Source organism: Macrobrachium nipponense, chromosome 28 (genome assembly GCF_015104395.2).
Source record: "Macrobrachium nipponense isolate FS-2020 chromosome 28, ASM1510439v2, whole genome shotgun sequence".
In the NCBI taxonomy this organism is placed as follows: domain Eukaryota; kingdom Metazoa; phylum Arthropoda; class Malacostraca; order Decapoda; family Palaemonidae; genus Macrobrachium; species Macrobrachium nipponense.
Genome location: NC_087217.1, coordinates 16,880,635 through 16,903,615, shown reverse-complemented (window position 1 = coordinate 16,903,615; position 22,981 = coordinate 16,880,635). Strand labels below are relative to the sequence as shown.

General features: G+C 37.0%; 1 protein-coding gene across 2 annotated transcripts; it reads left to right on the top strand.

Moving 5' to 3' along the window:
- The first annotated feature begins 20,763 nt into the window (after window positions 1–20,763).
- Window positions 20,764–22,643, top strand: LOC135201467 (actin-like). Of its 2 annotated transcripts, none has more exons than XM_064230435.1 (2): window positions 20,764–20,792; window positions 21,324–22,643. In XM_064230435.1, the coding sequence occupies exon 2, from the start codon at window positions 21,363–21,365 to the stop codon at window positions 22,494–22,496; it is 1,134 nt and encodes a 377-aa protein (XP_064086505.1). In that variant the 5' UTR covers window positions 20,764–20,792; window positions 21,324–21,362; the 3' UTR covers window positions 22,497–22,643. The 2 variants fall into 2 exon arrangements, with proteins under 2 accessions (XP_064086505.1, XP_064086507.1); XM_064230437.1 differs by having other exon boundaries at window positions 20,766–20,787.
- The last annotated feature ends 338 nt before the right edge of the window (window positions 22,644–22,981 follow it).

Genomic DNA, 22,981 nt, shown 5'->3' with positions numbered 1-22,981 from the left:
TAATTAAAATTGATTAATTAAAGTATAGTCAACTATCCATCATCTCTCATCTTGACTGAGCCTATGATAAAGTTTTCTGTTCAATACGTTGTTTTCCTGTCGATCAAGGGAATTATTCATAGTATTTCTTCTCTTTCTTTACTCAAGACTTATTCGTGTATTGGACTGGTTCTGCGACGCCGTCTCTCCTTTTAAGAAATCACATGAACCTAGCTTCAGGATACCTGCTAATCACCCTCTTTCGGGAAACTCCCTGAAAATCACCTTTAGGCGTGGTCGGTATCGTGCTGGCCTGCCACTCGGTGGCCGCTTTCGATCCTCTGCATTCCACTGAGGTGTTAGAGATGTGTATTTCTGGTGATAAAAGTTCACTCTCGACGTGGTTCGGAAGTCACGTAAAGCCGTTGGTCGTTGCTGAATAACCACTGGTTCCATGCAACGTCAAAACACCATACAAACAAAACTCACCTTTAGGAAACCAAACATCTTACATTATATCTCATCCTCTAAAACCACACAATTCACGCGATCAAATAATCCCCATATAGTTTTAAAGAATTTAGTTCATAATTATTATTATTTTTGATAAACCACCTAAATTTCAGCCGTAGGAGACAGCTAAAGCTCATTTTACGAAACCAGTCAAAAAAGAGAATCCTTCATAATAAAAAAAAAAGGGGAGGGGGGGGGGGGCAAAACTTCTATTACGGCAGCCAAGACTGATCAAAATAGGACTAAGTTACTTTAAGTAGCAGGGTGCAATATATAACCATCCATTCAAGATCATAACATGTAACCCAATCTCCAGAAGCTAATCGGTAATGATCCAATCACATACAACCAACAACAACATCAAAAATTAATTGTCTCTCACGCTTTTCTGTTCAAGGCTTTCATTGATCCTCTTATCACTCACACGAAACTGCTAAAGCATGTTGCAAGTTTCTAACGATTGTTTATTCCAGGGAAGTTGTAATACCAATACCACATTTAGACATTTTTACAAAAGCCAGAACCAATGTTAATTATCGAATCGTAGCGTTGGTGAATTATATGAAATAAAACCTAACAGTACCTGACCTCTGCTCATTAACTGCAACGTAAGCGAGAAAGTTAGATAAAAAGGGTTCTTCGGAGTTAAAAGATAAAGGAACAAGTCAGAAGTTTTGGCCATTGTTCTCTAATGCTTTAAGAAAACTTTATGGGATCGTATGAAAACCTTTAAATTCTGTTAAAAAAAAAAGTTTGGTTTATCACCACAGGGGTAGCTAAGGTTTCTCCACATTACAGCACAAACTTCTTCGAAAAGGAATCTCCATCTGTGAAAATATGAAGAAATATAAAATACAAAATAAGTCAATCAAATAAAAAGCAACTAAATAAACGCAGGAAATTTTTAAGCAGAGAAAAGATCCTTTAGCTTAAAATAGATACAGTCATTCTTTTACGGTTTCTCACTTTAATTCTTTGCGTTTCTTTTAACCTCAGATCTTGCGTGTGATAGTTGTCGCCGAATAAATTATTATTTTTGGAATTACTGTAAATACTTTGCTAATTCTCTTGGTCTTCACGACATTACCTAAAATCATTTTTACGCTGCTAAAAAATTGAAAAAGTAGCCCTCCTCCCTTAACGTTTATATGTTAAGGTAAATACGCTACCTTTTCGTTTTTTGAACAGCATAAAGATTATTTTTTATTATATTAGATTTTGATTTTATTCTAGGTGTTTTTTACACTGTTACTCATCCTAATCTCTATTAATTAACAACTGTAGTTTCTGAACTACTCACATTCCCACTACTCTACTATGAGATTCAGGGCCTCTGTAACACGGTTTTTTCGCAAAAACTTTTTATCTATGCATTTCATAAATATAACGCTTATTCAGAATACATATTATATCAACACATAAATTTTGAGTGTATTCTGCACTACGTAGGTTGAATAAATTTGGTACTTATAATGTAAAAGTGACCTTTTTTGAAGACGGGCCAACTTACTCAGGGAAAAGGTTTCGAACGCACTCGTTACGTAACTTATGACATCATTTCTTCCCTCTTTCTCGATGGATGATTGGCTATACGTAACGAAGGCTAAACCTCTGGCAACAATGACATACAAATTTAAATACAAGCAAAGCAGTACACCTTTATGAACTCTGGAACCTCCCCACTGATAATTGTCATAATGAACAAACCAACAAAATATGTTAATAAATACAAAAACACTTCGATTATTAGTCTAATTCCCAAAATAAGTTTCCAAAGAAATTACAGTCTACTTTATAGGTCACAATCAGATTGACAAGATGTAGGGAATAGCTGGTAATTACCAAAAACATAGTACACAAGCTTGATTTGATTACTGTTATATCCTTTGTCAAGCAATTTTATTTATTGGCTATCTACCTATTTACTGAAAAAAATAGCCGGTACCGTATATTGGCTTTAAACCTTCACCAATAATTATCGTCAGAATGGTGACTTCATGAGGCTCCACCCACTTTCGCCTCGTTATAATTCAGGATAACACTGAAGGCTACCATGGGCATTGTTGGATTAGAAAATTTAACTTCTGGCTATAAAAACTAATTTCTCGAGTAGTTGTAAGAAGTGCTAAATGATCCTCAAGGATCCCAGCAGTTGGTCTAAACGTTTAATTCATGTATATTACTGCTATACTGTTGCGGCACTACTGCTACAGTAGTATTACTACGCTAGCACTGATACCCCATCCACATCTATGTATCGTTCCGCCATTCATAAAGTCTTTGGGTTTCAGAGCCGATGGCATTTCTGTCTGGTGGATGGGCGGGGCAACATTTAGTCAAGAGGTGTTTGTTTACTTTGCTTACGTAATGAATGTTTTTCGACTCTTGGCTCGTAATCATTGGCCATGGCGTCGGCTAGTTCATTTTTACTCTATAAAAATCAAAACCATCGGGTTTAGGTTATTGATAATGCTGACAAAATTTGTGTGTGGTTGTAAAATATTCATATGTCAACTTTCAGCTACATCCGATGCTTTGAAAAGGAGCAAAGTCCAAAAAACCGTGTTACAGAGGCCCTGAATCTCATAGTAGGTTGTAAAAGAAGTGCTTAAACAAGATACGTCAGGAAAAATGCACTGCAGTAACAACCCAACCTTGGCTAACAGAACTGAGTATTGATGTATACATTACCATCGTCACTGATCAGATTCATTCATGACTTGTTTCATTTACCAGCAACTGTACTTTCAAATGCTCACGGGCCATTCTTTGATGACGTAGGTTCATTCATCATTTGAAAGTCTCCGCGTTATTATTTTGAAAGTCATCAAAATTTAGTACAGTACTTCAGAAAAAAAACGTAAAACTTAAGATCATATCGATTTTTTTCTACCAACTTAAATCTTTACTGGGGGAATTGTTTTTAAGTAAGAAAGGTAATTCGCGTCGGTCAACTGGCCTGATTACAGAGGTCCTCTCATCCACTTCAATCATGCCATCAATTACAGGCAGTCATTGTGCAAGATTTCGTGCTAGCGATAGTCAAGCTTAATCTAAAGTACCAACCAACCAAAGGTAAAGGTACTGAGTAATTATATATCTAGAGAGTGTTATCTCTTGATTTGACCTTAACATACATTGTGCTGTCGGGAAAGAGGCAGCAAGAATTAACCAAACAACCTCTGAGAGCAACATGCAGAGAATGACTTTGAAGATTAAAGAGGAAATTGTGTAAATACCTTCAAGACAATTTTCGAAAATCTTTCGTTTGCAGTCCAAGAAAGCGGCTGTGGTATGAATGCGTGAAGTTGATACAGTTACCTTTTAAAAGAAAGGGCTTATAAGTACCTCAGGTTTCAACCAGATTGAATGCGAAACCTGAACAAGATTTTCTCGATTCAGCAACTTGGTCAAATATTATATAGAAATCCCATTTATGTCAATAAGCCTACATATTAAGACTTTACAATTCTTCATACATTCTAGTCAGATATTGTAAAAAAATTCTTATGGGTGGTAACACTGCATTTTAATTGCCTGAGGAGGTTGCTAAGGAATAACAAGTGAAGAGCTGTAGAATTAGGTATGGCCTCGCCAGACATCACGCTGGGCTGCAAAAGGGCGTATTGTTTTTCAGTTTTGTTTGTTGAAATCATTAGACTTCCACAAACAACTAATTATCAATAGGAGCCGCTGGGTGAATAGTGTTGGAAAGAAAACGGGTACTGTTGCTTTTCGGTTATCTCTCTCTCTCTCTCTCTCTCTCTCTCTCTCTCTCTCTCTCTCTCTCTCTCTCTCTCTCTCTCTCTCTCTCTCTCTCTCTCTCTCTCTCTCTCAAATATTCGTGCGTATTGCCAATTTTACAACTGTTTACCTTTGGTTAGGTACGTGGCCATAGGTGATAATCTTCTGGTTAGGTACGTGGCCATAGGTGATAATCTTCTGGTTAGGTACGTGGCCATAGGTGATAATCTTCTGGTTAGGTACGTGGCCATAGGTGATAATCTTCTGGTTAGGTACGTGGCCAAAGGTGACGATCTTCACGTTTCTTTTCCTTTTTTTATGCCACTGTACTCAAATTGTATCGAAAATAAGCTTCATTTTGAAGAGCATGACCGCTATACACTGGTTCGTACATCAGAATGGGCTTTGTGTCCTTTGAACCAACACTCCTTCTGACCCGTCAGTATATAGTATTATTTGAACTTTTGAAAAAGAAACCCACAAAATTACTGTGTATAACGTGTTTACTTATAAGTATTTTCATTCCATTTTACTCAACCCAGGCTAACAGCCTACACATCTCTTGAAAAAGGGCCACAGATAGGGCCTGAAAGTACTCGAGTGTTGAGTAAAATAAAATGTAAATACTTATAAGTAAACACGATATACACAGTAATTTTGTGGGTTTCTTTTTCAATCTTCAGTAGAAAGCTGAAAGAAGTTTTAGTTTGGTTCATTACCTGAACTGTCGTGGATTGTAAGAATAATAAGGGTATTATAATTATGCAAAAGATTCCAGTAGAAAGAGCTTATCATGTTCCTGAATCGTAATGAAATGATGAGCTGCAGGGATTGTTTAAATCATGTAGGCTATAAATACAAATTAAAGACCATCAAGTTTATGCCGTAATTTAATTGACTTTGGAGTTGCCACATATCAATAAAGATACCATCCCATGCAAACAAATTCTGTTGTCTTACTTTCCAGCAATTATGTAAAACGTTGCTGATTTAAGGCGTCCCAAAAGTTTATCTTGGTGTGATTCACTCTGAGGAAATCAACAGAAAAATGATAAAAATTTAACTTCGATATACATTAAATATAAGGTACATTAGAAGGTTAACTTCGATCTACAATGTAGCCGATATATCCAACCCTGCCAATGTAATATCACTCCAAAGTTTACGTGGCTCCTGGAGAGATAAGCGTTGATTACCGTGACAGCCTATAAGTTGTCTTCTTGGAAATAAAGAAGGAAACGTTACCTGAGCCTAGGAATAATCCTCGGGTGAATGTTTTGGCCTGAACTCGCATTCCCGGAAAAGTCTAGAGATGCTCAGCCTCCTTTACCCAATTCACAGCTTCCGGGGAAACACTGGGTAGCCATAATAGATTAAACCTTGACTTACAGTAGCGTCGAGTAATAATTAACCATAGATAAAATTATAAACGTAGTATCGAAAAGTCACCATATATATATATATATATATATATATATATATATATATATATATACATATATATATATATATATATATATATATATATATATATATGGGCGCTGCAAAGACCCCTAAGTAATGCCTACAGTGCACCACGTGAGGTGCCCTGACAGCACCACCCTCCTACGAGGATGAATTAGAATACCGGCGCTTATTTTTACACACACACACACACACAGATATATATATATATATATATATATATATATATATATATATATATATGCTATGTTTATAAATTTATCTATAGAGAGGGTGGAGTGTCAAGATGGAATTCAGAGAATACGAACGGAGTTACAGTAAAATGTATGAGAGAACGTTGCTGCTATGGGCCGAAGGGACGCAGCAAAGACCCTTAACGAATGCCTACAGTGCACCACGTAAGGTGGCCTGACAGCACAACCCTCCTACAAGGATAAATTAGAATACCGGTGCTTATTTTTGCATATATATGTATATATATATATATATATATATATATATATATATATATATATATATATATATTATATATATATATGTGTGTGTGTGTGTGTGTGTAAAAATAAGCACCAGTATTCTAATTTTCACGTGGTGCACTGTAGGCATTCGTTAAGGGTCTTTGTTTCGTCCCTTCGGCCCCTAGCAGCAACGTTCTCTCATACATTTTACTGTAACTCCGTTCGTATTCTCTGAATTCCATCTTGACTTTCCACCCTCTCTATAAATTGTGCAACTGCCAGGTTTGACTCTTGTTACACCTTTCAAGGCTTCTTACTGACTCAATTTCCCGTTTAGCGCTGAATAACCCCATAGGTCCCAGCGCTTGGCCTTTGGCCTAAATTCTATATTCTGTTCTATTCCAATTAGGCTTCCACAAACAACTGATTATCGATAGGAGTCTCCAGGTGAATGGTGTTGAAAAGAAAACGGGTACTGGTTGCTTTTTGGCTCTCTCTCTCATTATTAAGAGGTGTATATCCCCTTGATGTTCTTAACATTACCTCTAAGTTATGAAATAACACTTAAGAGCGCCTCAGTGGCGTGAACAGTATGGTTTTCGCTTGCCATCTCGGTGGCCGGGAGTTCGATTCTCGGGTATTCCACTGAGGGGTTAGGGATGTGTAATTCTGGTGTTGGAAGTTCACTCTCGACGTAAAGCCGCTGGTCCCGTTGCTGAATAACCACTGGTTCCATGCAACGTAAAAACACCATACAAACAAACAAACAATAACACGTTAGGAAACCTCAAAGACATCTAGCCATTCCGTTGTAGCACCGTTTTCGTTCTTCGATTAGCTCCGTATGCGATCAATGGGTTAAGAATTTAGATGCCCATGCCAATATTCTTTTCGCGTCGACAAACCATTTAAAAGTGGGTGAAAACGCTGTCGTTTATCCGTATTATAATTTCATACAAAGTCAAATTCAGTTCGACAAACGGAATAAAGCAATGAGCTATGGACAAAGTGTCACGTAAAATATATTTTTGGATTTGTATCTTGACCGTAGGTCATTTACATTTTCCTGGGTGATTGATTACCAATAATTTACCGAATATTCGTCCTGGTTGTTCAAGTACGGTATTGAATCGGAAGTGACTTTAACAAAACCATCAGGATGCCAGAATACTTCCAATCATTCATTCATTTATTAACAAAACCAAATGCTGTTAACCACAGAGAAAATATACGAGACATCATTTCTAGAATGGATGTTAATTCATGGTGTCCTTGTAATATCATGGACGATAATAAGGAATTTTAAGACCCCCTTCTCCAAAAACGCAAATAATTCATCCAGAGTGACTTCAAATTGATGTCCATCGTTCGTTGGTCCATAACCAACCCTTCCTCAAAGTTTTGTTTGTATCCTTCCCTACCCTTTCAGGGTACCCTCTGGTCAGAATGACAATCAAACAAAACAGACACGGTTGAATACAGGACCCTGGTTGAATACGTAATCTCCGTTCACCTTCTCTGGTGGATGTGCGTAAGTACATAATTTAGGGAATAAAAAAGATACTACGCCGACATACGGTCTCTCATTGTTTATACCAAATTTCTCAACAGACGCGAAGTGCGCGTGGCCCCGTTGCTATCGTGGCATATTTTAACGCGTACCGGGGAAGAATCTCTTCATCCGATACGGTCTTCCTCTAAGCTTAATTTACTCCCCCGGTTTCAGATGCCCGTCCTCTCTCTCTCTCTCTCTCTCTCTCTCTCTCTCTAAACAAAGTAGCTGTTTTTGAGTGTTTTTATAGTTCCGTGTTTATGTTACAAAGCGGGTCAATCATTGATCCCTATGTCTGACCTTGTAGTCACAGAAAAATTTAATCCTTAATTAATTTAGAAAAACATGAATGTATAAGACTGCTATCAATAATACGAAGAGGAAAGAACAATGAAGGCGTGCCATTTGTACCAAAAAATAGAAAATTAAATTAAATTTTTTAAAAATCTTAAAATAATTGTAACGTGGCAAATCCTAAGTTTTGGGGAGGCAGTTGCTGCAAATGAAATGAAGATTTTTAAACATTTTAATTTGCCATGTGATAAGCGAAAAAATGAAATTAAATTGTCGCTTTAACCAATACTACCGATTCTCGGGCATTCTGTTGAGGTGTGAGAGATGTGTATTTCTGGTGATAGAAGCTCACTCTCGACTTGGTTCGGAGTTCACGTAAAGCCGTTGGTCCCGTTGCTGAATAACCACTGGTTCCACGCAGCGTAAAAACACCATACATACAAACAAACAATTAACCAATACTACCTGCATTGAATGTGTGGCGAACTTCAACGTATGCAATGGCTGTTGGGAAAGTGATTGGTCAGTCGTTCTGCACTGCTATATCTAGCAATATTTAGCCTTGCATTACTGTTTTAGGAATATGGTAAACAAAAGAGATAGATGTATGAATCTATCTCAGCCTTTAAAGAAATAGTAATGCCTAAAGACACGCGTCAAGTGATGACACTTCACATCTTCAACACGAATCGCAGAATTTCGAAGTCTATTCATTAATCAGAGGGAGACTTATGAATGAAGAAGCCAACATCAATCTGCTATATGTCACTCGTGTGTACCAAGGTATTAACCCATATATGTAATAATAGCTCAGCTAGTGTTAAAGTTAGCAGCGGTACCAGTTTATATAACCGTTGGTATTCGAAGCGTGACCAACCTACCGTTAGGGTGTCACACCGCACTGTGATGCTACTTTGTTTTTGATTTGCAACAGATTATTTTGTTGAAGTCTATAGTGTTTTCAAGTGAGCTTAGTTTGGTCTCATTGCAACTATTGAATCTAAAACTAAAAGTCGTACTTCCGCTGACTACAATTGTTGTACATGTAAGTTTAGTTGAAAACAAAAGGGTGAGAGCTTGGTCAAGAATGTAGTTTTACATAGAAACTGAAGATTTGTTTCACTGCCTTCCAGAAGCTTTTCCATAATATTTACACAAAAAAACAAGAAAAGAAAAGACCAGGAAGGCTTGGCAGCTTCTCTGGTAGGCTGTGACCAGAATAAGTCGAAAATTACTAGGTTTGCTCTACCATGGAGATATGGTAGATGCAAGGATAAGAGGATCTCTGTTGCTGTTTGAATTGACCGTACCTGCGTGATGCATCGATTGTTAATGACCAATTTGAGGGAACTACTTTATTTCCTTAAATGTGCGACGCTTGCTGGTTGGGAACTGAGGGTGCGTGTCCTCTCCAAGTGCCTGAATGACGAAAACAGTTGTAAATCGAATGATAACTTCAGATCGTCAAAAAAATAAAAAATGCAATTTACTGTAAATTGTTGTGCATTTTTAATAAACTTTTTGAATGAAAATCGTGGAAAAGCCCATAAAGTATAGATGGAGCGAAATAATGAGTAGTGATACTTCTTTATCAGTAATTGAATTTCAAAATTATTTTAGGAAATAACTAATTACCAGTTTGCATAACATCTTTAGTATGACTATAGGCTATAGAAACCAATCATTCAATCGGTACGCGCAACATAAAATTTCATTCACCCAACCTATTGCAAACCAGATGTGAAACTATTAGAAATCGTAGCGTTTGTTTCTGGTAGCCGAGAGAAGACATTCTGGGCACGGCCGAGCTGCTGCAACGTCCAAACAACTTAATCTCTTAACGAGAGAGTAGCAAAAGCAGCGGGGTAATCCCGCTGCACTTGTTATCCAAACAAGATATAAAGAACGACTCTAGCGCTCGTTTTCTCACGATTTCGCAAAGCTCGCCTCACAATTACGGCTTAAAGCGAAGACCTAACTTTGTGGGCTGCTTCTGCCTTCTTGCTATATGGGCGAAGTTATCCTGCCGCAGCTGCCAAGAGCAAGAGGTCGCATTTCATTAGCCAGGGGGATTTGTTTGATTGTGCCGCCGAACGTCAACGATTTTACAATGGGTAGAAGAACAAGGCAGGCTGATTCCATATTGCTGGTGTTCGTATCAACTGCACTGTGACTTGTCTGTTTAGTACATGCTTTAATTATAACTTCGTGTATGTAGCTGTGTATATATTATTGATTATAATCATCATAAGATTTTATATGGAAGCGTGAGCAAAGATGAAAAATGCAGAAGAAACAGTAAATTATTTTTAAAACATGGAATCCATTACTTTGGATGTGTACTGAATTATTATGTTTTCCTGTGTGTTTGGGTCACGGTGCATTTTATCTATTGAAATATTAGAAGTCATGCTATATCTTACTTCTATTATTGCATAGCGATGTATCTTCTTGTATTAGATTCCATAGTGCATATATCAGTAGACATCTGTGTGAATTCTATGCTTTTAGAGACAATTGTAAACTTATTTTGATGATCTGTTAGGTTAGGGTAGATTTTGAATAACTAAAATAACGTTGAATTTTATACTAGTTGATTGCACAAAGTATCTTATTATTCATAGAGCGCGGAAAATATATTGGAATTTAAAATCGAACGTAACGTTACTTGTACTGTAAATTTACACTCAAGTGTCCACAAAGGAAATGTTTATAACTGAAGGTGGTGCAACAGTAAGACCACGAATCAAAGAAAACCTTACGATATGGAATCCATGTTTTTTTCACTACCTTACTGTCATTTATTTTCCCTTCATTATTTAAAACACCCCATTCCAAGAATAATTTTCTAAGACAAGACTGAAGGACATCAATGAAACTATTGTTAGCCGGAAATAATAGAGAATTTCAGTCACGTAAATGTTTTTATTTTGACACTCTGTCTGCAATACATTTTTCAGAAATAGGGTATTTATGATCTTATACGTATATACTTTTAGGAGTAAATGGAAGATTTAGGCATAATATACGATTACGTGATATTAATAAGCACTTACTTTTTCTCAAGAACACAGACTGCGTTCCAGAACCTTGGCGAACTATAATGGTTTTCTATGTACAAATGATTTTTGTGAAAATAATGAAAATTATATTGCCCAAACATTTGAATACTTACCAGTACTTGTAACACGAAAATTAATAGGCAGTAAACATGAAAAAATTCTGATTTGGCTTTTTCTTACTTGCAGGAGCTGAGGTCACATGGTGGCAACTACAGGTACGTCAAAAGCATCTGGGTAACGTTCAGTGTACCAGTACTTTTTCATGGATATATATATATATATATATAATATATAATATAATATATAGATATATTATATATATATATATATATATATATATATATATTATATGTTGCTACTTTCAAAACGCATATATCTTCTCCTAGACTGTATGAAATGTTAAAATAGAGGTTTGCAACATTTTTTTCAGATTCCTTAGCTGGCTTAGAGTTATAGGATGTCTAAAATGTGTGTTCAGATTTCGCATGACATAATGTAAAAGAATATATAACATAGTATGAAAAGAAAGAGAGAGAGATTAACTTTGTCCGTCCGAAACTAGAGTTGTTTCCTTAATATGTCATCACCTCGAATATAAGAGACCCCGAAGTCTGCTTTGTTTTCCAATCCTGTCAACACGTTTGATTAGAGATCTTGAAATCTCCGTTGTGTTTTGGATTCCTGTCATCATGTCTGATAGGGACTTTTGCTTCGATCAAGTAAGTCTTTGTACGTTGATGACTCGTTTCATACGCGTACATCTTTGTAGAAACCACGTGTAGATTTCACAATAATTTTTCAGTAAAGTTACGTCATATTAAAAGCTTCTAGAAGGATTGCATCATCTTTCGCATGCCCAAAACTTTTTGTGTGAAATCCACTGCCCAGCTCCCGTGCAAAATGAAAGCAGACATTACAGACTGAATCCCTGGCATTCAGACATCTCTCTCTCTCTCTCTCTCTCTCTCTCTCTCTCTCTCTCTCTCTCTCTCTCTCTCTCTCTCTCTCTCTCTCTCTCTCTCTCTCTCTCTCTCGTCATACTTCATATTAACGTAACGAAATTGGTCACTTGTAACTTGTAGATTTCAGATTAGAGATTTCTTAGAGTTATTTAGTATTATTTAGTACTTTTTGTGGAATCTGAACGAACATTGTACAAGTGTGTAACAGCGCCTTTTATTTTCATTTGAGAAATATTGTGTGGTGAAATTGTGAAACAAGCTGCAGCAGAAAGAAAATTGGTACCAAGGTAAAGTGTTTCTATAAAATTTATTAGTCGGAAGTAATAGTTACAGTGGTTTGATAAAAATTTAAACTAATAGTTATAATGGTTTGAGTGAAACGATTTAAATTTTTACACATTGCAAATTTTTGTGTTTAGCGTTTGTTTCAATTTTTTCTTATTGAAGTGTTTATTTTTTGTGCATTATCCATTTTTTCTTATTGAAGTGTTTTTATTTTATCTTCTGTGTGATTGGTGCTTTTTTGCAATTTTGGTATTTTCCATATTTTTCTGTGTTTTCATTTGCATTCACAATTTGATGAACTTAGTTGTATTAATCATTGCACATATAATTAAATATAACACTTGTGAATTAATTTGCATTTACTTAGAATTCTTTTCAAGTTTCATTGTTGTTTAAGACTTTTGAGTTAATTTCCAAATTTTGTTTATTACCTAACACTTCTGAATTTTGATTGAATTAATTTTCTTGAATTTTGTGATAAATTAATTTTGATTTAATTTTACTTAATTAATTCAAGAATTACTTAAACTTTGCTTTGTTTTCAAGTAACAGTAATTTTCCCTGATATTGTGAATTTCACTTATTAATTTTGAGTTTGATAATAAATTTTTGTATATAAAATTTTTATAAGTGTTTTCTTTTTCACTGGTATTTGTATGATTATGTTTATGGTAGGTAGAGTGGTAATTGAGCTGTATTCCTTCAATTTACTTAAAGTGAGTTAGAACCAGGGAAGTACTTAGACTTCTTTAATCAGGGAAATACTTAAACTTTTAAAGTTGTTGATGGAGTGATGCCCCTTTGATTAATTTAATTACTTACAAGATTACCTCACACCTGTTTTGATGAACTTAGTCTGATTTTCTGCAATACTGGTAAGTTGTTTAAGAGATCACTGTTGCCTTTAGAGTATTCAGTCGTTTAGTACCTGTGATGAAGGTTCAGGTGTCTGGCTGTTGTGAGGTAACAATTAATGAATGGTAAGTGTAGTAACCAGATACTTGACACTTTGTCACAATATTTATGTATATATATATATATATATATATATATATATATATATATATATATATATATATATACACACACTATTTGAGCAACCGGTAAACGTTTCCTTTCTAAAAACCGTGGTGTTAAAATGATCATCATATCTAAAAACGGTTACATCCAAAAATGGCAGTTTATTTTCCTTTTCATATTCAATTGTCAAATTAATGTTAGGATGTATTTCATTGGCATAATCAAGAAATTTGTCAGCCTGATCTTTATCTCTGAACAATAAGAAGGCATCATCCACATACCTATTATTAAATAATGGATGGTAGGCCAATGGACAGTTGTCCAGTATGCGTTCCTCCAGAGAGCACATAAAAATGTTTGCAAAGGTGGGACCCAAAGGGGATCCCATCGCCATACCATCAACCTGAATGTAGGCTTTGCCGTTAAAAACAAAGGCTGTGTCCTGCACAGCGAGCTCGAGCAATTTTCTAAAATCCGTAAGGTTAAAATTATTAAAAGTGGCATCTGGGTCAGTAAAAATACGGCTAACAATAATATCAATGGTTTCTTCTACCGGTACATTAGTAAAAAGAGACTCCACATCCATGCTAACCATAAATAAGTCTGAATCCTGGGGTAAGATTTTTTCTTTAAAATGTTCTGAATTCTTACAACTGTAGATATTGGTAGTTAAAGGCGCTAGGAGAGGCACAATTGCTTTCCATCGAAACTTTTTTATAAACACCTGTACAAATTCTTGAACAATATCTTCCCTCCTAAAATTGAAATACCAACAGTGCCAAAATTACGATTGTTTGCAAGTGTCCCATTTATTCATAACCAAAATTTCTACCATGAATTGAAACTGTTAATAGAAAGTTTTTTTCCTGCAATTGAGTTAAAACTAATACCTTGCAACCCAATGAATATCAGATCTTTGTTTAAACACAAGGAGAAACTCAGTCCACTGATGACCTCAGGAGTCGTATATCTATTTAATTGCCCTAGATGTAATCTAGGGAAGTACGTCGGCTCCACACGGAGGTTACTCAAAGTGAGATTAGACTCTCATCGAGGCGTTAGTTATAGAACAGGTGTCAAATGAACTAATCCTGAGTTTTCATGTATACGCGAGCATACAAAGAAATGTAAACATGACATGAATTACAAAGATTTTAAAATTATAGGCCAATCCCCTAACGAACAGCATTTAGCTATTTTAGAATCACTTTTCATTAAACAACTCGTTCCGCAGTTAAACACCCAGTCTTCCTCAACACCTCTGTATCTCTCGTGAGTTCAAGTCGAAGCTGACCCGGCCCGAATTGTCACTCGGTCTGTGCTTTCAGCACCTTATGGTATTGACTCCTCCCTACTCTTCTACTTGCTTTTTTTATAGTTGTTAACTTTTTAAACTTTTAATATGTATTCCGAGTTTGTGATTTTAACTTTTGTTTTATCTTTTTTTAGCTTGACAATGGGATATACACATATGTAGGTGTAATAGTGTATATGTGTATATTGCACGTATGGCAGTGTGTTAACATTCAATATAAACACTCGCACTTCCTGGATATTGGGATCCTTCATTTTCCATTCTTTTTCCTCTTTATTTATCCAGCATTTATTATTTTGGTCTCTCTTTCTCCATCATGATGCTTCCGAATTATGGTCACATTTCCCTGATATAAGGAACTCATTTTTTCAGCGTGACTAAACTGTCCTAATATTCTTATCCATCCTTTTTCCTCCGCTAACCTTTGTACCACTTGCCCGTATATCTCCATTTCTTGCCCTTCCTTTATTAATACGCCTCATATACTGTAAAAATTTCATCTTTATAGCTACAGCATTTTCCTTTCATTTACGTTTACACCCGAACTTCACTTCAGTTGAGGAGAGTTGTCTCAACAATACTGTCTAAAATTCTAACCTTGGCTTCCATAGATACTCCAAATCTCCGCTCTATCTTCTGCACACGCCTCGTTACCTCCCTTGTTTCAGCTGTTACGTGACTCACCTCTTCTCTCATCCGAAACATCGCGGGTTATATTTACTGCCAAGGATTTGAACGAAATAACCTATTCCGGATTCCTTTTACACCCAAGTCTAACATTTCTTTCCAGGCTTTTCAAATCTCTCCATCCATAAAAATATTAAAATTCAAGGAAACAACAAAGGCTTACCCCAAACCCACTATTCCACCAACAGCCATCCTACTGTCTACACTAGCGTACATTTCGCTGCCGTCGTTAAAGCTTTTAACCATTCCCAACTGGTTGTCTTCTGTATCATATTTCCTTAACATTCTCCATAATGCCTAACTCTATTCTATTATGAACGTTTACATAACTTATTTTATAACAAACACTTGATACACGCAATCTCTTCCTTGTATATATCCACATTGTTCACTTATCAGTCTGTCAGTGATCATTCTTATTTTTTCAATCAGAATCTTTATTATATTCCCTCAGTTTTATAGTAAATATCCCCTCCTTGTAAATATCAACACTGTTCTTCTCTTATCGGTTTGTCGGTCATCGGCCTTACTTTCGCAATCAAAAGCTTGTTATATTCCCTCCCTTTTATACTAAGTAATGTTACGCCTTTATAATTCTTACCCATGTATAATGTGTAATATTGTATGTACGCCTGCAAACGTTTACTTTTGTTTTCTAATCCTCGGCTAATGAGAATATGACCATCTTTACCACAGTAAATTCTTCCCAACATCGACACTGAATTGGCTTACTCTGCCGCGAAAGAGAGGAATCTCAGAAAGAAAAGAAAAAGAGTTAAGATTAACTTGTCTTGGCCTTGTTGGCTTATAAAAACAAACACCTGATTACGCAATCGAATAAGCTACCACGTCAGGTGCACTGTTTGTTCTGTCTTCTCTCGGGCTTCGTTTGAACCGCATACTGGCCGCAGGAAGAATTCGTAAAGAAGTTACAAAGGTTTGTCAGCTGAATCAGTTTATCAGCTGAGGCTTTGGGAATGCTATCCCATTTATGATAACTGCTGATGCCAGTGTATTCATGCCACTTTTCTGAACAATATCTTGGCTGACGATGATCTGTAAAGAAAATTTTTATATTTACCTTCCATTTTATCTCTCTCTCTCTCTCTCTCTCTCTCTCTCTCTCGTCTCTCCCTCTCTCTTCTCTCTCCTCTCTCTCTCTCTCTCTCTCTCTCTCTCTCTCTCTCTCTCTCTCTCTCTCTCTCTCTCTCATCAGCTTTACTTGTTATGATGAAAGTGATGGCTTTATCTGTGACATTTATATTATTCATTTCTGGATGTCATTCTGTATCGCGGGAATTCTTTTGATGGTGAATCATTATTACGAAACTATTAAAAATAAATCTTTATACATAAATTCACGAACTGCAGGGTGTGGGATATTTGGAGTTTATGTATACTGTATATATATATATATATATATATATATATATATATATATAGTACCCTTTTAACTTATCCGAGCTGTGAATAAACGAAGAAACTTTCACCTCGGTAGCAGGATTCGTGCCAACGTACCGAGGCTCCAGGGAGCATGTGCTGAAGAAAATTAAACTTTTATCATGCAATGATAATCGTATCCAAAAGCGCACGAGAAAGTCTTGAAGTTAAGATGTTATTGTGACTTAAAAGTACACACATATATATATGGGCAGAGGTTTCCAGTAGATTACAGACACACGGACGCACACAGTCTCTCTAGTCTCTCTCACACACACACACATGTATATGTATGTATGCATGAATGTATGTGTATGAATGTATGTACGGAGAGGTCACAGAAAAACATAAACATCCTTTATTTGTTAATTCATTGATGACTTCAATGTGCATAAAAATACATGCACATACACAATGTGTATATGTTTGCGTGTTATTGATGCTCTTATATATATGTATGTGTGTGTGAGTAGTGGATATATGAATGTAAATAGACGTAAATAGAATAGCGAGACGTTTAGTAAATGGGACGTGATAATTTTGTCTATTGTAGTAGAACTCTTCCCCCTTTTTTAGAATTACACATTGAAATTTTCAACAGTGAATCACTCGAGTTGGTTTTGCATGCCAAGGAATTAGCATTCTCTCTCTCTCTCTCTCTCTCTCTCTCTCTCTCTCTCTCTCTCTCTCTCTCTCTCTCTCTCTCAAATCTTCTTTAATAATCTTCTTTAATACCCTTTGGTCAGTAAGTCTTGCGCCATGCTGACAGGTATCCTTGGCCAAGCATTTCTCGGTCGAACTTTCAAGGTATTTGCTCTTACCAACCTAGCGGATTGCTCGTTCTGGATGTATTCTGCCTCGCGGTGAGAGTTATGCTTCTGTACAGAAATATGATTATTTTCTTTATGTAACTCCTTGTCTAGTGTCTGATGTTATTGTTCTTACGGATCCCATTTTCGTTTTTCCTTAGGGTTTTGGGGCTAGAATAACTTTGAAAAAGTTAGAACTATGCAGAAGTGGTTAAGAAACGAGAGTTAGAAGGTCACATGTTTCGGTGGAGTGGTTTTTCGACAGAAAGTGTAGGATTATGCAAAGGAAAATGTAATGTTGTCCAGTAGTGTTGTCCCAAATTCAGTTGTTATTAATTGATTATATCTAGAGTGGTAGATAATTCATTCATATGAGTATATGAGTTATTTGAGTCTTCATAAATATATTTCACACTCAGTGTGGATCTGTTTTGATGCCGCTCATATTCGTATTCGTTTTCTTCTCTCGATTTCAACCTAGAATAACTTGGTACTTCTAAAATAGCCTCATTTTATAACAACGATGAAAAGTGATATCATCAGAGCAATTCAACCACCCGGTAAAAACGATTCAGTTTTTCCCAGTGCACCTCAAATTGTGTTTTCTTGCACAGGAAATCTCATTTTGTTTGATAATTTATTCCTCAGAAATATCGCATGATGGTGGACACACTGTACCTCACTGTATTGTATCAAAAGCCTCAACACCACACACATCTCCCTTGACAAAATTTAAAGTACATCTGCTCAGCAAAAGCCAATGTATGGAAGAATTTTGTTTTTTTGACCCGAGATAACTTATGTTGACTTCTAGTTCATCAGTAATAGGAGAGCTGAAAGACTCAGGAATGGAAGAGTTTAGTTAAAGTTGAGATTCCTTGTGGAAATGACTGTTGACGGTATGAGGATGTTAGTCAAGAGGTTGATTAGTTAATGTGACTGTAAGTGAGATGATGTGGTACGTGTAGTTGATTAGCAGACCAAAGGTATGTACGTCTGAATGCGGGAAAATCAGCAAAGGAAAGGGACAGAAGAATCAGTGCCCCTTCGTATAAGGGTATAGGTGACGGGGGGGGAGATATGCATTATGTGTGATAGGATATTTGTAGTGGAGAAGGTTATGAGGGTAACTGGAAACTAGAGTGGCAGAGAAGTGGCTCATACATTGAAGATTGGCTTTTGGAGTCTATCAGTCGAATAATGGTAGGATGAAAGAAGAGGTGAAAAAGAGAATAAGTAAATCAAGGTAGGTAGCAGGATATGTGAGTTAGATTGAGAGGAACCTTGACGTGCCTATGGACGTCATAGCTGCAATGTTTGACAACGTTGTTGAGCCAACTCTGCTTTATGGAAGTGAAGTGAGAATGTTGAATGTGAATTAAATTGAATGTCGAAGCTGTAAAGCTGTAGAAATGAACTGTCTGTGTACAGGAAGTAATAAATAGTTTAGTGTAGGTGAAAGAATGGATCCGTGTATTGAGGAGGTTTCGTCATCCACAAAGAATAGAGCGATAAGTTGGTGACAAAAGTTTGAATTTTGGAAGGGCCACCAAGCAGGGTGAGAGGAAGGCCAAGAAAGTGACACAGTGAGCTTTGGGTGGTTCGACGCTCTGCTGATAAGCCATCTGTGTAGGTTTACTGCACAGATAAAGTTGTGGAAGTCGTCTGCAGTGAAAGAATGTTCAAGGAAGTAAAAATGTCCTCGGTTTTATGCGCAACCCCAAATGAGAAGTTGTTCCTTTGTTTTTTGTTTTTTTGTTTTTTTTTTCTTTCTTTTTTTAAGTTTCAAAGATTGCTTTGAGTTTTCATCGAAAATGTTGGTAAAGATATTACAAGGCCTCAGTCTCCATGCATTGGTTACTGATGTTCCACATGATGACTGCACAAAGTAGACAACCAGTAGAATAAATGAGTTAAGACCAAGGTTCGCTTGGTCTTGGGTAGAACATAGTAGCAGAAATATAAATATGTGGAGCTGAATGAATTCGCCCACTTGAGTATTCATTATATTTTTGTCCTTCAACCTTTACGCCGACGTGTTTAAACTCTGCCCTTAGAGTAAACCTGTTAATTCTAGTAAAACCATGGTTATTTCTGAAAAAAGTTAAGGTAAAAAACAATAATCCGATCACTCTACTTTAGAAGTCAAATATAGCATAAGCGCTGTTCTGTTTTGTATTCTAACATTTGATTCATGGCTTAAAACTAAATTAATTTGATAGGGTTTTTATTCAAGGTTCCAGGAAAATCAGTGATAGCTTTATATTTGAATTTTGCATTTAACCTTTAATTGGAAATAATTTTAGGTGAAATGTACTTGGTTAGTCTTTTAGACAGGCTACTTGATACAGTCTGATCTGAAGTATATCTTACATTATTTAATGGTTATGAATCGCCAGTCAGACAGAGATATACTTTAACGATAATATTACATTTAAGAACTGCAAGAAAAAAAACCCTAGGAGTAGAATAGAATTGAGAAACTTCGAAGAAATCAATATGATTCTTTATTTTAAGATTTTTTTTTTAATATTCTTGAGTTATTGAATTGCCAACAGAATGTTCATGCTCTGGAGACCTATTTATACCATTCTATCATGTCAGATGTAATTCTGCTTATACTGTCAAGGAGAAAAAGGGCAAAGGACAAGAAGAAAGTGGTGAAGAAAACCTCGAAGTTCACGCAATGATTAGCGTAAATCTTTATCAGCTCATCACCTTCAAGCATTGCCAAAGCCACATTTACGTTTTGCATCTTTGGGAACGAACTTTCTCTTTATTTCAAAGAAAAATTTAGACGAGAAATTGATGCTGCAAGCATTAACAGCTGGAGGTAAGAGTATAATCCCCTTTTGTTCCTGATGCTGTTACATCTGTAATCGTGGATTTAACAGAGAATGCTTTGCTTGGAAACATGCAAGGTTGCTGAGGGAGTGGTGATGTTGGGGAGGGGCTGGTCTAGAAGTAGTTGGAGGTGAAGAAGAATTGCAATTTCTTTGCACGAGGGGAGAGATAGCTCTTGGTGTAAGGGGGGGGGGATAGGCTCACTTCTTTTTTTCTTTTTTTTTTTCTTTTTTCTATGATAAGCTTAGGAGCTTTGGCTTGATATTGAATTCTCAAATAGATGAAACCGAGGTAGGAGTTTGGTATATAAACAAGAAATTGGGTCAGATATCTTTAGTCGCTCTGTGACTCCACAACAGGTGAGGTGTGTCTCCTGTAATCTGCTTCTGTTGGGGGAAGGGGCGTTTCCTGCATTGTGTGACAGGTGTCCCTGCCCTTTAAGAGCCTCAAATAGTGCCACTCTTATAAATGTGCTAGCACCGAAGGGACCCGTTTTAGTCTGACAGCAATAGTGAATTGTGACATAAAAATCAGCGATCAATTTGGTGATGAGCAGATTTAACTCGGTTACTTATATGAGCTAACGTACCCAGCGGCGCAGTGAATATTTGTTTAATTTATCTTTAATATTCTCTTCATTAAGTTTCAAGATTTCTTTCTGTCAAATTACCGTTTGTTTCAGGTTTTGTTTCTCTCCAGGTCCTGGAAATAAGGAATAAAATCATTTTTTATGTTTATCTATGTTTTTATAAGTTTTATTTAATATCATTGACGAAGAATATAAAAGCTGACCATTTACAGAGTTCAAAATAGTTCCATAAATTACTATTTTTGATGTTAGTCTATCATCTGTGAAATGGGAAGCCAACATACCCATTTATTTGTTTTGTTTTAGGTGAACAACTGACATCATACCTAAACCGCCACTACCAGCATGTGTGACGACGAAGAGGCGGCGACCCTTGTGTGCGACAATGGCTCCGGTCTTGTCAAAGCTGGCTTTGCCGGTGATGACGCTCCTCGATCTGTCTTCCCCTCCATCGTTGGCCGCGCCCGTCACCAGGGTGTGATGGTCGGTATGGGTCAGAAGGACGCCTACATTGGTGATGAAGCCCAGAGCAAGAGAGGTATCCTCACCCTCAAGTACCCCATCGAGCATGGTATCATCACCAACTGGGACGACATGGAGAAGGTCTGGTACCACACCTTCTACAACGAGCTCCGTGTTGCCCCTGAGGAGTGCCCCACCATGCTTACTGAGGCTCCCCTTAACCCCAAGGCCAATCGTGAGAAGATGACTCAGATCATGTTCGAGTCCTTCAACTTGCCCGCTATGTATGTCTGCATCCAGGCTGTCCTCTCCCTCTACGCCTCTGGCCGTACCACTGGATTAGTCTGTGATTCTGGTGATGGTGTCTCCCACATGGTTCCCGTCTATGAAGGTTTCGCCCTTCCCCATGCCATCCTCCGTCTGGACTTGGCTGGTCGTGACATCACCAACTACTTGATGAAGATCATGACTGAGCGTGGCTACTCCTTCACCACCACCGCTGAGCGTGAGATTGTTCGTGACATCAAGGAGAAACTCTGCTACATTGCCCTGGACTTTGATAGTGAAACGAACGTCGCTGCTGCTTCCTCCTCACTGGATAAATCCTATGAACTTCCCGATGGCCAGGTCATTACTATCAGTAGTGAGCGCTTCCGAGCTCCCGAGTCTCTTTTCCGTCCTTCTCTCCTCGGTATGGAATCTTCTGGTGTTCACGAGATCGTCCACACCGCCATCATGAGGTGCGACATCGACATCAGGAAGGACCTGTTGGCCAACATTGTCATGTCTGGTGGTACCACCATGTATGCTGGTGTTGCTGACAGGATGCAGAAGGAAATCACTGCATTGACTCCCTCTTCCATTAAGGTGAAGATCATTGCTCCTCCTGAGAGGAAGTATTCTGTCTGGATTGGTGGTTCCATCCTTGGTTCTCTGTCCACCTTCCAGGCTATGTGGGTGACAAAGGAAGAGTACGATGAATCTGGACCTGGAATCGTGCACCGCAAATGCTTCTAGATTATTCACTTGTGTATATTTATAGTGTGTATATTACATATAGTGTAACACTACACTAGTGAATATGCAATATCTTATTCTACTCCTTTTATGTTTATTATAAAAGACATTTCAGAAGAAAAACCAATAAAGACCTTTCAATCTCAATCTTGTATAATCTGCATCTAAATTCCCTTTTGAGAAAAAGTTCTCATGATTCAAATAAGCCTCTCTCATCTGTGTTCATGGGGTTTAACGTGTGTAAAACAAAACCGTTTAATAACACAGGCAAAAAGAAATAAATCAAATTGACAATAATCAAGAAAGTTTTAGATGCTGAGTCCTGAAACAGATGAAAGTAAATGATATAGACTATGCTTGACCCTCCTGTTGGCCTCCAAAGTTCTAAGGTCATTAGTAATGAAAGGAAGAGACGTAGGGTATACTAGTTGGTTTTCATTTAATTTGCCATGGAGAGAGAGAAGGAAGAAGATAAGAGAATAAAG

Excerpts from the sequence above, each read along its gene's own strand:
- LOC135201467 (XM_064230435.1), top strand. The coding sequence starts at position 21,363 with ATGTGTGACGACGAAGAGGCGGCGACCCTTGTGTGCGACAATGGCTCC.